The sequence below is a fragment of the Chiloscyllium plagiosum genome, unplaced genomic scaffold, assembly GCF_037043375.1.
Source record: "Chiloscyllium plagiosum isolate Xiang-an unplaced genomic scaffold, Cpla_swu_hap1 HiC_scaffold_10, whole genome shotgun sequence".
NCBI lineage: Eukaryota > Metazoa > Chordata > Chondrichthyes > Orectolobiformes > Hemiscylliidae > Chiloscyllium > Chiloscyllium plagiosum.
In genome coordinates this window covers 6,546,070-6,564,373 of record NW_028270148.1, presented here as the reverse complement: position 1 = coordinate 6,564,373, position 18,304 = coordinate 6,546,070, and the positions used below count along the sequence as shown (strand labels likewise).

At 44.1% G+C, this 18,304-nt stretch overlaps 1 protein-coding gene across 1 annotated transcript in view; it reads right to left on the bottom strand.

Annotated features, from left to right (window-relative positions):
• LOC122552567 (L-gulonolactone oxidase) overlaps window positions 1-18,304 on the bottom strand; it is a 56,233-nt gene that overhangs the window by 26,107 nt on the left and 11,822 nt on the right. Inside the window, exons 3-7 of the mRNA XM_043695267.2 lie at window positions 11,428-11,529; window positions 10,016-10,141; window positions 9,173-9,267; window positions 1,782-1,872; window positions 67-252 (exon numbers count right to left, since the gene is read on the bottom strand). Coding sequence (XP_043551202.2) covers window positions 67-252; window positions 1,782-1,872; window positions 9,173-9,267; window positions 10,016-10,141; window positions 11,428-11,529 — 600 coding nt within the window. The remainder of the gene's footprint in view (window positions 1-66; window positions 253-1,781; window positions 1,873-9,172; window positions 9,268-10,015; window positions 10,142-11,427; window positions 11,530-18,304) is intronic.

Genomic DNA, 18,304 nt, shown 5'->3' with positions numbered 1-18,304 from the left:
CAACACAAGCCTAATCACCTACATACACTCACAACTCCCTCCCAATGATACTGAAAACTAATGTACCTCTGTGAGGGTTTTTGGGAATTGTTGGAGATGAATTCTAAAGGCTGGCACACACTGGATGGTAACATTTAACACCACTCCCAGGGCACCGAGATGCAGACGGACTGCCTGGAATATCTCATGGTTTACGGTGTCAGAACATTCGAGCATATCCCCTGCTGCTGTCAACAACGTTATTGCCACGACCTGAAAGAAGCAGAGCTAAGTTAGCAAGCTCTTTAGCTGTTGGTTACAAAATTGTGAAGGTGTTACAATTGATACAAAAATTGGAAGAGTTTAAAGATTGAGGTGTAAATATCTGAGCAAATGGGACTTGTGTTATGAAGCTAAGCATTGCTGACATCCTGGTGTTCAAGGACAGGAGCACCAAGAGGATCTCTGCATCAACGAGCATTTGCTCTTGAGTCAGAATTACAGTGTCAGAGTTGTTCAGTGGTAGAAAGTCAACTCCTTTCAAATTCACCATGAACTATTCTGTTTAACACATGATGCAATTAAACCAGAGTTATTACCCAATCATAGCGATTGATCTTGAGCATTGCATCATGGTTGTCTTACTGGACTAAAATCTGGAGACAGCAGTTCAAATCCTACTACATCAGCCGTGGAGATTCAGTTCATTCAATATATCTGTAAATTTGTTTATAAAAATACTCATCTTAGTAATTTGAGCATGTAAAAACCGCATTGTCAAATTAAAAACAGCTCCCTGGATCACTGAGACCTTCAGGAAAGGAAATCTGTCCTTACCTGGCCTGGTCTAGATGTGAGTCCAGACCCACATCAATGTATTTAACTCTTAACTGCCCTCTGAAAAGGTCTGTCTGCTTGTTCAGATATCAAGAGCTCGGCCCAACACAATCTTAAGGCCAATTAGGGATGGGCAATAATGGCTGACCTTACCCAGAGATGCCCATATCCCTTGAACAAATAAACAAAAGGTACGTCAATAAGGTGAGGAAAATCCCAGTCATTGAGAGTATCTGGAATCATGTTTCTCCCAAATTAAGGGAGGTGGTTGTGTTGGGATATTGTAACTGGATCAGTAATGTAGAATGCCAGGCTAATGTTCTGGGAAGGTGGGTTTGAATCCCACCATGGCATTTGATGAAATTTATATTCAATTTCAATAAAATATATTAAAAATAGTCTAGTGATGAGGGGGTACCCATTGTCTATTGTTGTAAAATCCAATTGACTTGACTAATCCCCTTTAGAGAAGGAAATCTACCATTTTACCTTGTCTGGCCTACAGGTGACCTCACACCCACAGCAATGCGGCTCACTGTTAGCATTTCAGGATGGGCAATAAATGCTGACCCAGTTGGTGACACCCACATCCCTGAATGAATGAGAAAAACTACCCTCACCACATGCTGAGTCTTCAATTAAACCAGGCTGCATCCCAAAGTGTCATTTGCTGGAGGCAATCTGAATTACATTGAATGAATCAATACTGTATTGAACCAGTTCCACAAACCGGTTCTGATGAAAGCTCTTTGAGCTGAAAGATTAACTGTTTCTCTCCACACAGACTTACTGTTTGTGGGTTTTTCTAAATTTATTTGAGTCAATTCTAAAGCAGACAGAACCGAGAGTAAATTGCTTTCTGTCTGAACTGACAGCCACATGAGGCACACCCTGGTCTGATTGTTACAATTTAACAACAAACTTCATGTTAAAAAGCAATCTGATTGTTTGAAAGAAGCTAGTACCTGTGTAGCCAGAATGCCATGCTGAATGCCAGTATTGTGGGTGCCAGTTCCAATCACGCCACCAACAGTTACATCAGACACAGCACCGATACTGTAAGAGCAAGATACATCATTAGTGTGACCACAATCTGATTAGATAACATTAGATCTAATTATAGCAAGAGGTCACTGCAGGTCAGAGCCGAGCCTTATGTTGCTTTGATCTTGCAATAGGCCTAGGGTTAGGAAGGATTCAAAGAGGATTAACACACGAAAATAAAATCAGGAAGTGCTGCAGATACTCAGCAACTCCGGCAGTGTCTGCCGAGACAGAAACACAGTTAACGTTTCGAATATGATATAACTCTTCTTTGAAGCTCTAAAGGTTAACTGTTTCTCTCTCTCTCTTTCCACAGATGCCGTCAGACCTGCTGAATTTCTCCAGCAATTTCTGTTTTTAAATTTTTAAATGTACTTTTATTTAAAATGTTACAATTGTTTCCTCTGCTGGGAAAAATCAAGAACAAGGGGGAATCCATCTTGCAATCAGAGGCAGTCCAGGATTGAAAATTAGGAAACACTTAATCACACAGCAGGAAATGAAAACCGAGGTCTCTTACAAAGACATTGTAGATTCTGGAGATTTCCAGACTGAGAGCAATGGATTTATTTATTAGGTAAAAATATTCAGCGATTCCCACAAAGATAGGTCAATAGAGTTGGGGATCACTTCAGCAATGATCAGACTGAGCAGCTTCAGTGGGTTAATGGTCTTATTCTATCTCCTCTTGAACAGTTTGTCTGGGTCAGTTTACAGTGCTGGAGGCATGTGCGTGCACACACTACACACATGCATACGTGTACACTCACTTACATGCAATCACACACACATACATTCACTCAAACTCACACAAATGCACTTACATTCACACTTCCCATAAAGCTATAGAAACATTATAGTAGAGAAAGAGCCCATTCAGCCCATCATGTCTGGCCAGCTGAATAAATGAACAATACCATAATCCCCTCATACCCGCGGGGGATACATTCCCAGAACTACCATGGAAGCCTGAAACCTCAGATAGTAGCGAACCCATTCATCAAAATGGAAAATTTACCTCCCCAGCAGCCCCAGTCTCTGGTTCTGGAACGTTCTATGTAATATGTTTGGGCCGCAGTAAACCACGGGTAACTGAAACGGTGGAAACCGACTCAATCGTCCTGTACATTCCAATTTCACTTTCTAGTATCTGCTCTGTACCTTTGCAGGTTATACCATTTCTGGTACAGATCTAATCTCCTTTCAGACAAAAGAAAGATTTCCACTTGGGCATCCAAAACTTGACAATGAATTCTAGGTACCCACTGCCCAGTGAGTGAGAAAGAGTTTTCCTCATGTCCCCTTTAACCCCTCCACCAATCACCTGTACCCTTACTAACTGGCCTGTACACTGGGGGAAAACAGATCTCCCCAATCCACCCCGCCCAAGCTTCTCAATAGTTTGTAAACTTTGATTAAGTCTCTTCCGTTTACGAAGTACATTCTCAGACACTCACCGTACACACCAACTGCCCCACTAGGAGAGACAGGGGTGTCATAGTAATGCTAGTGGACTTGTATTCCAAAGACTCAGCTTAATGGGTTCAAATCCAACCGCATCAGCTCAATGTAATTCATGAAATTCATCATCAGTTGTTGTAAAGGTTCAGTGGATTCGTCGATGTTCTTTAGGAATAAGCAAAAAGAAAACGCTGGCTTTGAGAGATGCTCGTATCCCATGGAAGAGTACAATGCACACGAGCCAGTGTTTTCATTCTCAAGGCACCTGGTAGGAAGCAGGAAAATACCTGGCTTGGCCTGGCCACCTTGGGAGGAGCTGCAGGAAACCCTGGCGGGGGTGGGGGCCGGGCAAGTTCACTTCAGCAATCAGGCTGACTAACCTGGGAAAACTTTCAGACAATATGGCAATGGTCTGTTTAAAAGCCTATTTTAATAAAACTAGAATGTTTCATTGTTGAGAGCTCAGGGGTCCATTACTGTGTTGAAACACCTGACCCTTGCTGGATTGACAGCTAGAACTGTCTGCTGCCAGTTTCACAATGTTCATTTGTACAATTTATTTAGATGTTTCAGGTGCTTGCAATTTCAGCTATTGATAGTTGTAGGCATCTGGAATGATTGCTACTTTTATTAGGCTGCTGTAAAAAGAATTTTTAAAAAATGAATAACTGCTCATTCAGTTTTTGTTTGCATATGTTTTTAAGAGTATGATGTTGATTGTGTGATACAGTATATAACAGACAAATGGGCATGGAAAGAATATAAACAAACATGAAAGTGTAGGGACATGAGGGCGGGTGAAGGGCACAATCTGGTATGGGGATTTGGGGTCATGAGAAGGACCTCTTGAAAATATCCTACAAAAGATTGCCTCATGCAGACTAAAGTAAATGACATTTCTGAGGTTCCACGATCCTTAACGCCTTAAAAGCCTGGCCTGACGCAGCATGATTACAAGGGAATAGGCCTCTGCCGATCTCTGCAATGGACACAGTCAGGTTAGGGGTTCTAGGTGAGGGTGTCTGACATGAACACATCTGTGTCTTGAAGACGCACTGCAGAAAATGAGAAGCCCCAGAATGAGGTCAGGATTTCTAGAATGTGGAATTTTTAAACAGCTCCTAAGTCTAGTGAAAAGTCAGATCATCCAGAGGATCACATATTGTTTCTTTACGCAGAATGAAGCGGCATTAAGCAACGCATTGTCAAATCATACAAACGTGTCTTAGACACTCAGCGCAATCCCACTCCCAGCCACTTCCCTCCAACCCCACTGCTGCTCAATCTGCTGAGTTACTGTTGGTGTAATCCTCTCAGCATTTATCTGGAAACATGATGTATTGTGCAGTTACCAAGATTAATCAGGGTCCAGAGATTATTCTGAATCTATTAGTACGCAGCAATCGAAACCTATTACTTCTCGGATCAGATGATGTTGAAGCCCTTTGTGTTGTTTTATTAGCTGGGCATTTAAATGGATTGAGCACAGGCACTGCAGTTAGTGAGCTAACTGAGTAAGCTATCATTGAGACTCTTGCACCTTCGCTATCAGACACTGACATCTCTTACTTCCTTCTTCATCTCTCACACGAACTGTTCTCCTGCCCTCACCCTCCAGAAATTATTCCACAAGATAAAGGCAGGGGTTCTGCTCAGTATCTTACTGCAATATCTTTAGTCAGGATAAATCCATTTGGCTATTCTACTGTGGGAGGCATTACAAAATAAAGTCATGTGTGCGCATTTGGACACTGTCATCAAGCGAGAACCTGACTGACCTCCCTCAGCTTACTCTCAGGGCCAGCTATTGCAGGAAATAGCAGCAGGAGGCCATTCAGCCTTTTGTGTCTGCTATACCATTCGATATGATCATGGCTGATCATCCAACTCAGACCTTGTTCCTGCTTTCTCCCGACACTTTCTGATCCCTTCAGTCCCAGGGACACTAACTAACTCCTTCCTGAAAACTCTCAGTGTTTCAGCCTCAATCATTTTCCTGCAGCGGAGAGTTCCACAGGCTCCCCCCTCTCTGGGTGAAGACATTTCTCCTCATCTCAGTCCAAATGGCACACCCTGTACCCTTAGACAGTGACCATCTGTGTTCCATGAATCGCTCACTCTGCAACCAGGCAAGAGAGTGCATCTCCCTCCCATTGAGGCTCAGGGCTGATTCTGTTCATTATGGGAAACGATGCTGTCAGCGTCTGTTTGACCCTGTCATCTGGGTGGGGCGGGGGTGGCTGCGAGTCTCACCTTCGGCGGGGAGAGAGTTCAAACTGCGAGATTTCTCTGACAGCAATGAAACTGTCACACATAAAATCCTCATGGGGATGGAAGCTTTAAAACCTTTTTCACCCTCACTCAGCCATCTCGGTCTCCCAGCCTGTGGTCAAATCTAATTGGATAGATTTCTGGAGATGTCACATGACTTTGTGCCTCTTGTCCCTCAGAGTGAGGGACAAGAGATTGAAATGAAAGTGAACCCACTTCCCCCCAACCCTGCACCCCGCCTACATATCCACCACCTGGCTATTGATCACACATCTCCCTGGTGGAATAACCTTTGACTCTCTTGGAAGGTTGGCATCTGGATTTTTTGTTGTGATGCCCCAGTGCCCAGGAGAGGGAGTGAGTGATTGGACCCAAATTCATGGTATGCTTCCTGCTCCCGCTCTGTTGGGGCAGGGTCTATTAACCTGGTTTACCCCTTCCTTGGGGGTGGGGTAGGTGTTGGGCACACAGACCAGAGGTAGCATCTGATAGGCTTCAAGTGGTGAGGGTGGAAGGAGAGTTCTGGAGGAGACTAGTGGCAATGGGCAGTGGGATTGATTGGCTTGGCACAGAGACTTTGGGCAAGTGATGGGGACGGGTAATCAGGTTGGTTGGCAGTTGCCCCCAGTATTGAATGTTGATCCAAGATTTCTGCATGTTAAGGTGGGGAATGCTGTCTGAACTCTCAGGCTCCTGTTAAGGACACCCAGTGCCAGATTGTCTATTGGTGTTGGGAGTGCAGGTAGCACAGAGTGCAATATACTTGGTTTAAACTGATTTTGCAGGAGGACCCTGCCTTATTGCCCTTTCTTCACATAATCAAAAAGACCTACCAATCAGATACAATCCCTGGCTGTTAACACGGGGCTTTGACAGAATATGGGGATAGTACAGTCCCAGTGTACAATGAATGGCAATCACAGATCTCCCAACAAAGCGCAGCATGTATAGTCAGGGAGTCCACTGAAATATTAACAACATAACCTCAGAGTAAATCACAGACTCCCACCCCCTTCACAAACTCCTGAGAAAAGCAGCACTCGGTTGTAAGGCGATTTGTTTTGCCAAAAGGAAATTTGCCAAAGCTTGTTGTTAAATAACTCATGATGTTGTTCAGCTCATGCAGCAAGCTGAGGATAAAATATTAACCATTATTTGATGCTGTGATACATTGTTTGCTGCTGATGGAAGCATTTTGTTGCTGGCTGTGATAATTAATTTGCAATTTTTCACCGGGGCTGTCATTGAGGCATGTTAAACTGGGTTTTAATCATTCAGATCAGTGTACAACACACATTGCTCAAATTCACTGAACCATACATTCCTGTTGTAGTCAGTCAATCAATCAGTCAGCAAGATCTCGGTATAACAGATCTACAAGCATTTTATACGTTACTAATCACGGTAATGTGTAACGTTGAAGCTAGATGACACAGTTGTTTGCACACAGACCTCTCACCTCTGGAATGGGGGTCTAAACGTTCACTCCCACCTACCCCTCCTCCCCACACTCCATGTGGATGATTCATTCTGATAGTTAGAAATGTGAGTCCAAGTTTGACACTCTCTCAGATCCAGTTATTAAACTTACACCTTACAAATGAACAAGCAACTCTCACTGGAGTTAGCAATGACTTTTATGAAGGCATACTGAGATATATATATATATATATACGAATATTTATAAAAATTAGTAATTGCAGATCAGAGATTGAAGACAAAAATTGAGACAGAGTCGTGCCAGACTTCAGCAACTTGACTACAATAAGGTGCATGGTCCTCTGCTTTGGATCTGAGTGAGAACCAAATTGCAGTCCTTGCTGACCACAAGCTGTGGGGTAGCAGCAAGCTCAAAGTGTACACAGGTTATAGGATCCTTACAGTGTGGGAGCAGGCAGTTTAGCCCATCAGGTCTACACCAACCCTCTGAAGAGCATCCCACCCAGAACCACCTCACACCTGCAACCCAGTATTTCCCATGGCTAATCTACCTAGCCTGCACATCCCTGGACACTACAAGGCAATTTCGCATAGCCAATCCACCTAATCTGCATGTTTTTGGAGTGTGGAAGGAAGCCAGAGCACCCAGAGGAAATCCACGCCAACACAGGGAGAATGTGTGTGGAGAGTTTGCACAGTCGCCTGAAAATGAAATTGAACCCAGGTTCCTGAAGTGAAAGATAGCAGCGCTAACCACTGAGCCCACCGCGTCACCCAAACTTATTACATACTAGAGGATGTGAAAAAGAGGTTAGCAAACACATTACTGGGATGTTGGCCTTTATGTGAAGGGAGCTGGAATGGACAGATGAAATTTTGACATTCAACAAATTTGTGGCTAAATCTCTCTCCACTCACCCAGCCAGGGGAACTCTGGGCACCACCACTCAGGAAGGAAACGTTGACCTTGGGAAGGCTGCAGAACCGTGAGACTTGGAACTAAAAGGCTTGAACTGATGTATTGATTTATCGATTTTTACAGAATTTGCTGACTGGCACATCCCATGGTCCAGGATTACGTGTTGAGGGAGGCAGTGGGGAAAGACTACTGTCTGAGATCTTCCTGCTGAAAGTACATGGAGGGGCTGTTTACCTTCCCAGTGTCTCAAATGCATGTAAAATATGGTCTGATTCAAGTAAGAGATGCCTTTGGTTTCTGGCATACTGTCAAACTCCAATGTTGGTTTCCGTGATAAGCTACTGAACATAACTAAACTGCATTTGTGACTATGTCTATATATGCACAAAGATATCTTTGATTAACTTATATTTTGAAATTTTAAAAAATGCAGCAGGAAGCCATTTGGCCTATTGTGTCTACATTTGTCAGCACAAATCTCATTTTCCAGCTCTCTGTCCGATAGCCTTGGAGAACAAGTGAATATCTAAATACTGCTAAACTATTGCAAGAGTTTCTAACTCAACCTTTTCTTTCAGATAATGAGTTCCCACCGCCCTCTGGGTGAAAAATTTTTACTCAATTCTTATCTTAGCCTTCCGCCTCTAACTTACGATCTCTACCCTCTGGTTACTGACACCACTACTGGTTAAAAAAAAGTGCCTTCTATCCACCCTCTCCATGTCTCTCAATCTTACAAACCACTAACAGTTACCCTCACAAGCTTTACTGCTCCAAGGAACCCAGCCCCAGCTTATCCGATCTTTCCTCATTGTTCAGACATGAATTGCAAGGACAGGATTCAGGCACCTTGGCTGGCAGTATCTGGCCTTTCTAAGGCTGGGGACTAGTGTGATTCCAGATGAAGGGCTTCTGCCTGAAACGTCGATTTTCTTGCTCCTCTGATGCTGCCTGACCTGCTGTGCTTTTCAAACACCACTCTGATCTTGACTCTGATATCCAGCATCTGCAGTCCTCCCTTTCACCTGATTCAGAGTAAATGCCCAAGTTAAATTCTACCTTCACAAAGCTCTTAGTCTCTCTGCTATAATCTCCTCCCAGTCAGAGACAGCAGGTACAGCTGTGAGATGGCGGGGGTCGGGGGAGGAAAGGGGGGGTGGGGAGGTTTAGTGGCAGGGCGATCCTCTGTGTGGGAAACAACTCCCCGGTTCAGTCACTCACTTGGACAGAGCCAATCCCAGCTTGGCTAATTCTTCATTCAAATCAGCCAACACCATCCCTGCCTCGACCATCACCTGCTTTTTCTTTGTATCCACCTGTGGAAGAAGAATATAGAAAGAACATTCTAGAACCAGAGGTCACTGTTTTAAAATATTTAAGACAAAAAGGGGGTGAAATTTCTTCTCTCGGACGGTCATGCGTCTTTGGAACTTGGTTTGTAAACAGGGGTCCTTGAATCTTTTTAAGGCAAAGATTAAAAGATATTTGTTCTGCAAGGGGCAGAAAGATTGACTCTTCACTGCCCTTTCCATGACCAAGAAATTAACTCAGTGCATGGGCAATTATGGGTGGACGGTAAATCCTGGTCTTGCCAGTGATTCCCACATCCCAAGGAATAGCAAGTAAAATAAAATGGTAACCTCATCTCCATGTCTATCTAATTGAACTCTTCCATAACCCTAAAGATCTCTAACACATCTCGTAGCTTTCTAATCTACTTCCATTGTAACTACGCATTTTTGATGTCTGTATCTATTGTACTGAATCTAATTTCACCTTCTCCAGTGCCTGTTTCCTCACTGGAAGGATAGAGCAGTGGACTAATCTCCAAGTGTCAAATGGACAATAGTGGTCATGTTTGATGCTTTTAGCTGGCACAATGAGGTTCCATGTTTGGACTATGTAACATTGAGGTGTGAGTTAGTTCCCAGCAGAGTTCCTCCTCAATCACATTGAATTCATCAGAGCTTTCTAACCTGAATGGACACTGGGAGAAACTCTCCTGGGGCAAGCCAGCTGGGGAAAGCAATGGATTTTGTTTCAAACATGTAGCGTGAATGTTACCTGGAGAAGCCGGTTAAGCTTGTTGAGCCTGATGAGGTAATCATCAGTACACGCAATGTCAGAGGGTGAATGTCCACAGCCCACGATCTTCACTCGCTTATTGCGCTGTTTGGCAAGCTCTAGAACCTACAGAATGAGGAACATTTAATAACAAATCTGAGAGTATCTGCTTTCAGCCAATTTGAGAAACTTACTGCCGTTTTTTAGCATTTGGATTTTAAACTAGTGGCATATGGGTGTTGATCTATTTTTGTGAAAAGGTTAATTTTTCTGGAACTTTGGTTTGAAACCAGTATGCAACTCCTGGTGTGTTCATGGAAGTTTGGTTATGTCATGGAAGTTTATAACAGGAGAGAGAAAACATTGAAAGACATTCTCTTGCTTTTGGTTTTAGAATCTTCAAAGATTGCTTTTCAAAAAACTCAGAGGTTTGAAAGCTTTTTGGACAATTTGAAGACAATATGACTGGAGTCAGTCACAAATATAATCTCTGAGAAAAAGGAGATTATTCAAAGCAGTTAAGGGAATAAGTTACCTCAGTGAAAGTGTGTAGTTTGTGTATCTTCCAATCCAGGATTGGTTGGGTAGTCATCTGCAAATTACTAAATAAACTAAGAATGTTTAAGGCTGTTGGTTCTGTGATGATTCAAGGTTAAAAAAAAAGAGTTACAGTTCATGACAGGAACTGAGCAGCAGTGAAATTAAACCCATAGAATCGAACAGTGAAAGTTCCTCTGGATTTTGATTAATGAGAATGTGATGAATTTAGAAATAGATAAGATTTTGTTTTGTTGTATGCGTTGAAGTTCCAATTCTTTTTTAAGATAGCTTCATTTGGTTTATTTTGTTTTTGGTTCTTTTTGTGTAACAAACCCCTGTTTTATTATTAAAACCAAAACCATAATCTTAGTTCGTGTTTTAATAAAAGATCACAATGCTAAATTATAAAAAAAAAATCAATCTAGATTTAATTTTAGATCTGACTTGTCCAACAGTAACTTCAGCTGGAATCATAACCCTAATTTTCCAAGCTATCCTTTATATCTCTGTTCTCCCGTGCATATCTCCTGCATCTTGCTGTGTTCCAGTGTGAAAATCCTGCACCTCTCATTTCCTCAGTGTGTATACTGTATTCAGTATCTTCTGTTCTCCTGGATTGTGAAGTACTTTAAAACATTCTGAGAACGTGACAGGTGTTAAACAAACTCGGAACCCTATCTCTAATGACTCACTGTTCTTAGTTGTGTATCCATGAGCTAATAGTGACAGTTCTGCATCCTCTCACTGCAGCCTTGCAGAATGTGGGTTGGCTTTTGGTTAAAGAACTCCCTGGCCCATCATGATGTATCTGGAGGACAGCAGGCGATGAGCTGGAGTGGGGGCTGAATGTGTGAGTGGATTCTGTTCCTCACCTGTCGGACTTCCTCCACGGAGGCTGGTTCAAAGTAGAACTCTGGCTTGCAGCTGTAGGTGTTGGCCCAGTTTTGGAACTGATATCCCACAGTCCCTTGAATCTGAATGAATGAGAAACAGAGGGAGAGTTAGAGAACTGGGAAGGTGGGGATTGGTGGGGGGGGGGGGGGGTGGGGGGGGTAGGGGGAGGGGGTTGCATTTGGAGGTGAGAGTTAGAGACCTATATTAAATGGGTGCCATGATTTTTAAACAACTTTAGACTTTCACCCACATAGAATGCTTTCTATGATGTATCAGTATCTCTGGATGCATCAGAAACAATTACAGAAGTTACTGGAAAGGCTCAGCAGGTCTGGCAGCATCTGTGAAGAGAAATCAAGGGTAACATTTCAGGGCCGGTGACCCTTGCTCAGCATTCTGAAGGGTCACCAGACTCAAAACGTTAACCTTGATTTCTATTCACAGATGCTGCCCGACCTGCTGAGCTTTCCTGGCAACCTCTGGGATTGTTTCTGATTTACAGCATCCACAGTTGTTTTGGTTTCTATCTGGATGCATCGTGTCTTGGTAAGGGAACTTCTCTGCCCAGGACTGTAAGAAAAATAGAGTGTTGTGAATACAGCCCAGGTGATTATAGAAACCAACTTTTCATCCATTGCCACCATCTATACTCCTCGCTGCCTCGGGAAGGCAGTCAACATCAAAGACCCCTCCCACCGCAGTTATAATCTCTACCAACCTCTGTCATCAGGCAGAAGACACAAAAGCTTAAACACACGTACCAACAGATTCAAGAACAGCTTCTTCCCCACTGGTATTAGATTGCTGAATGAACGTCAAATTTCAAACCTAATGTTGATCTTGTACCTTTTTTTTGCACCTTCTCTGCATCTGTAACATTGAATTCCTTGCTCTGTTCTATCACCCTATATGATCTTTGTATGGTCTGCTTGTACTGCAGACAAAGCAATTTTTCACTGTACTTACACACATGTGACAATAGTTAGTCAAATCGAACAGTGACCCCGCATTCTAGATTTTCCCACAAGAAGAACATCTTTTACACATCCACCCAATCAAGTCCACTCAGGATCTTATATGCTTCAATCAAGCATATGCTCTTGATGCTTTTTAATGTGGAATATGCTTTTTAAAAGATTGCTGTCAGATCTTTACATGTAAAGGGGGATCTTCTACAAAAGATAAGCAGCTCTAGCAGTGCAGTGACCCCTCAGTACTGTGTGGGAGACTGGTCAGCTGCAGTGAGATGTGCCTTTGTAAGGAAGGGCTGGAGAGCATGGATGTGGTTTCTGTTCAGATTTGTCCTGAGCATCTCAATGTGTGGGACTGTGTACTCCAGGGGCTATTTGGTTCGGGGGGGGGCTGGGGCGTGTGCCAAGTCTTGGGAGGAGCGTATCAGTAAAGTGAGGCAGAAACTGGGCAGATGGAAGCTACGGTCGCTCTCCATCGCGGGAAAAAACCAGGTCATCAGGTGTGAGGCACTGCCATTGCTATTATACGTGGCACAGGTCTGGCCTATTCCCAGAACCTGTGCCGCTGCAGTCACACGGACCATCTTCCAGTTTATATGGAGGTCAAAGATGGACCGGGTCTGAAGGGACTCGCTGTACAAAGATCTGGGCAACGGGGGAAGAAATACACGCAATGCCACCCTCACCCTGATGGCCACCTTTGTGTGTGGCTGCATCAAGCTGTGCGTGGATCCCCGGTACGCAAACACCAAGTGTCACTACGTACTGAGGTTCTACCTGTCCCCGGTGTTGCGAAGGATGGGCCTGGCCTCGCTGCCGCGGAACGCTCCGAGTAGTTGGACCGTTCCGAATCACCTGTCCTTCGTGGAGAAGTTTATGAAGAAAAACACCTTTGACCACAAGTCCATCAGGAAGTGGTCAGCACGTAGTGTCCTTGAGAACCCTTCGGGAAAAGGAGAGGGCGGATCCTATCAAGCGGTTCCCTGAGCAGACTGTCAAAGCCATTTGGCAGAATGCCTCATCGCCAGAACTTTCCAACAAGCACCAAGACATGGCTTGGCTGGTGGTGAGAAGGGCTCCTTTATGCACGCCCGGACTCTCTGCCGCACCGCACGCTGCCCTCGAAGCGGCTGCAGGGGGAACGAGACTGTCACACACCTCCTTCTGGAATGTGCCTACGCAGAAGAAGTCTGGAGAGGAATGCAGTGGTGTTTGTCGAGGTTCGTCCCGAGCAGCGCCGTGACGCGAGACTCCGTGCTCTACGGTCTGTTCCCTGGGACGCACACCGAGACGAACATCAACTGTGCCTGGAGGATCATCAACTCGGTGAGGACGCTCTCTGGGCCGTCCGAAACCTGCTGATCTTCCAGCTGAAGGAGTTGACCCCGACTGAGTGTTGCAGACTGGCACATTCCAAGGTCCAGGACTACGTGTTGAGGGACGCGCTGAAGCTTGGGGCAGCTGCCGCCAAGGCGCGGTGGGGAAAGACCACCGTGTAACATCTGCCTGCCTAAAGAAGAACAGGGGGCCCGCGCAGTCATTTGGGCTCTGCTGATGCCTCAGCTAGGAATGTAATCGTACAGACCTGTAAATAGGAATGATTACTCTGTTTCGGTATGCAAACAAATGGAATGTTTACATATGTATGGCATGTCCAGTTGTACAGATCATCAAAGTATTTTATGAATTAAGTATATTTTTGAAATAAAAAAAAGTGTACTCCAGGGGCTGTGCCCTGGGTTGGACACACACACACACCCTCTCTCTCTCTCTCTCTCTCTCTTTCTCTCTCTCTCTGTGCCTGCCTGCCTGCTTGGGGGGCTCTCTGTGGTGGGCTAGACCCTTTTTGGTCTACCTAAAGTTAGCTGCTCTTCCAGTCCTCCCTGCTTCAGTGTTGCAGACTGGCACACCCTCCATGTCAAGAACCCAGGGGCATCCTCAACCTGGGAGCAGCTGCAATGGAGGTAGGCAGTGTGGTTAAGTGCTATCATTAAGGGGCACAGTGAGGGGCTAGAAACTGCAGAACCCTTGGGCTGTGTACTTTTTAAAGAAGGGACATTGTGATCAAGACTACTCCAAATGTACTGAGGCACCTCACACGAAGAAAAGACACTTACTGCACTTTCTGCAAGTTCCAACTTGAAAAATTTTACCCTCTGACTGTTTACTTGATAAGGAATGAATTTTGTAAATATTACAGTTGTATTGAATGGAATACGCTGCATGGGGACAGGTTGAGTTTTATTGCAAATCCAGCAATATTCAAATTGAAAATATTTTGTAACTCTTCTTTCCACAAATTTTATGAATAAAGCACATTTTCTGAAAAAAAAGTCATTGTTTGGCTCAGGGTGGGATTTAAATCTGTTTTTGAATTTTGCTCACTTAGCCACAGCTACCTTCTGGAAAACACCAGGCCTGGTTAAAAACTGAACCACGGATTCTGAGGGCCAGAAATCTTCTTCATAATTAAGCACAGAGCAAAACCAGGAAGCACACTCGGTTCCTCAGACAGTCAGCCCTCTGTAGGAATCAGTCTGAAGGTTAGGTGGCTGTGATCGAAAGAATTCATAGTCTCGGTGGGAGGAAGAAGCAGACGAGGAGCAGGTAACTTACTCTATAAATCAGACTGCGGGAATAAATGAAGCTTGGGATGAGTAATTAAACAATGGAAGGTTTCCACTGAGAGAGCTGCTCATTTTACTGTGGCAACTTCAGATTTCTTCGTCCAAATTGAAAAAGGAAGACAGCGCCCAGAGGCTGCTACACATGGGAGAGGAAGCAACTTCATTTCATGAAGTAACTGAGTTCAGTTTAAATATTCAAACCCACATTGTGCACATAATGTGAAGGACAGTAGAATCTTTCAAACAGGAGATTAAGAAGTTAATTTTTAATGTTGTCCTTCACAACATGAAGGATTTTAACCTTTGGGAAAAATTCACAGACACACCCAGAATAGGGAGAGAATAGGATTAGATACAGAGTAAAGCTTTCTCTACACTGTCTCCATTAAGTCCTCCCAGGACAGGGACAGCATGGGGTTAGATACAGAGTAAAAATGCCTCTGTATTGTCCCCTTTAAGCCCTCCAGGACAGATATAGCAAAACAAACTATTGATTCATTATAGTGATGCTGCCATCCTCTGTACAAATTGGAGACTTAAGACACGAAGTGAATATATTTCAATGTAACCTGTGATAGAGGGTGTTATTCTCTCAATGATTATAAATTCATTCTTTCTAAACATTTGATCACTGTTAAAACCACAAGCAATGAGTGATAAATTGATCTGATATAATATCGCAATCATAGTCTGGACTAAATGACTGAGAGAGTGATTCATCCATTCCTATCTCTACTCTCAAGCTAATTGTTTCAAACAGTCCTGCAGAAGGGACTCCGGAGCCGAACAGACTGTGAGGAAGGGGCATTTTTCACTCTGAACCCAGGTCATCGAAACCTGAGGTTTACACAATCAGCCTTGAATAGAACTAATTCAGTGAGTCACACTGGACAGGCAACAGTGGACTTTCAGGGCATTTGAGAATGTTTCAAGGTTTGTCAATTAGCTCAGCAACGCTGACGCGGTTACTGTCAGGAAGGGACTGAGTGAAATCTGACAAGAGATCTCTCCCAGGGATCAGTACGGGGACGCAGGGCAAGCTGCTTCCTTTCAAAACATCTTTTTCTTTCTGGCAAGGAGAAACTTCAAATGGTTTGCCCTGGTGTTGCAGTGAGCACGGACTGAGTTGAACAGAATACACTGGTATTCATTGGAGTTTAGAACAACGAAAGGTGATGGCCTTAAAATGTATAAAATTCTTCAAGGGCTTGACAGGAGGGTCCAAAATAGGCTCGGGACCAGGATATGAGGCTGGTTGTTTAGGACAGAGGTGAGGAGAAATTCTTCTCTCTCAGGAATCTTTGGAATTCTGTGTCCCAGTGAACCTCCCATAGTCAGTAGGATCCCCACGGTGACCATTGAGAGAATGAAGGAGTAATAGAGATGGAGTGGAAGTTGGGGTGGAACTGGAGACAACCGTGTTCCCACTGACAGCTGGAATCACCTCCTCCAGCCCCTTTTTCAACTTTTCAGATTTACGCCTCAATTAAACACACCCAACACCTTCTAAAAGGGAACGATCATAACAGAATGAACTCCGAAATGATCCAACTCCCTGATAAAAGCCGAAAGAATTGCGGATGCTGGAAATCAGAAACAAAAACAGAAATTGCTGGAAAAGCTCAACAGCAGCTGGGGAGAGAAATCAGAGTTAACGTTTCCGGTTGAGTGACCATTCGTGAATTAGATTGCACTGCTTGTCGTTCCCATCTACAAACTCCCTGTCTATTCTCTCTCTCTGTAATATCTCCCTGTCTATTCTCTCTCTCTGTAACATCTCCCTGTCTATTCTCTCTCTCTGTAACATCCCCCTGTCTATTCTCTCTCTCTGTAACATCTCCCTGTCTATTCTCTCTCTCTGTAACATCTCCCTGTCTATTCTCTCTCTCTGTAACATCTCCCTGTCTATTCTCTCTCTCTCTGTAACATCTCCCTGTCTATTCTCTCTCTCTGTAACATCTCCCTGTCTATTCTCTCTCTCTCTGTAACATCTCCCTGTCTATTCTCTCTCTCTGTAACATCCCCCTGTCTATTCTCTCTCTCTGTAACATCTCCCTGTCTATTCTCTCTCTCTGTAACATCCCCCTGTCTATTCTCTCTCTCTCTGTAACATCTCCCTGTCTATTCTCTCTCTCTCTCTGTAACATCCCCCTGTCTATTCTCTCTCTCTGTAACATCTCCCTGTCTATTCTCTCTCTCTCTCTGTAACATCCCCCTGTCTATTCTCTCTCTCTCTCTGTAACATCCCCCTGTCTATTCTCTCTCTCTCTCTGTAACATCTCCCTGTCTATTCTCTCTCTCTCTCTGTAACATCTCCCTGTCTATTCTCTCTCTCTCTGTAACATCTCCCTGTCTATTCTCTCTCTCTCTCTGTAACATCTCCCTGTCTATTCTCTCTCTCTGTAACATCTCCCTGTCTATTCTCTCTCTCTGTAACATCTCCCTGTCTATTCTCTCTCTCTCTCTCTGTAACATCCCCCTGTCTATTCTCTCTCTCTCTCTGTAACATCTCCCTGTCTATTCTCTCTCTCTCTCTGTAACATCTCCCTGTCTATTCTCTCTCTCTCTCTGTAACATCTCCCTGTCTATTCTCTCTCTCTCTCTGTAACATCCCCCTGTCTATTCTCTCTCTCTCTGTAACATCTCCCTGTCTATTCTCTCTCTCTCTCTGTAACATCTCCCTGTCTATTCTCTCTCTCTCTCCGTAACATCTCCCTGTCTATTCTCTCTCTCTGTAACATCTCCCTGTCTATTCTCTCTCTCTCTCTGTAACATCCCCCTGTCTATTCTCTCTCTCTGTAACATCTCCCTGTCTATTCTCTCTCTCTGTAACATCCCCCTGTCTATTCTCTCTCTCTGTAACATCCCCCTGTCTATTCTCTCTCTCTCTGTAACATCTCCCTGTCTATTCTCTCTCTCTCTCTGTAACATCCCTCTGTCTATTCTCTCTCTCTCTGTAACATCTCCCTGTCTATTCTCTCTCTCTCTCTGTAACATCTCCCTGTCTATTCTCTCTCTCTCTGTAACATCTCCCTGTCTATTCTCTCTCTCTCTCTGTAACATCCCCCTGTCTATTCTCTCTCTCTCTCTGTAACATCTCCCTGTCTATTCTCTCTCTCTGTAACATCTCCCTGTCTATTCTCTCTCTCTGTAACATCCCCCTGTCTATTCTCTCTCTCTGTAACATCCCCCTGTCTATTCTCTCTCTCTCTGTAACATCTCCCTGTCTATTCTCTCTCTCTCTCTGTAACATCTCC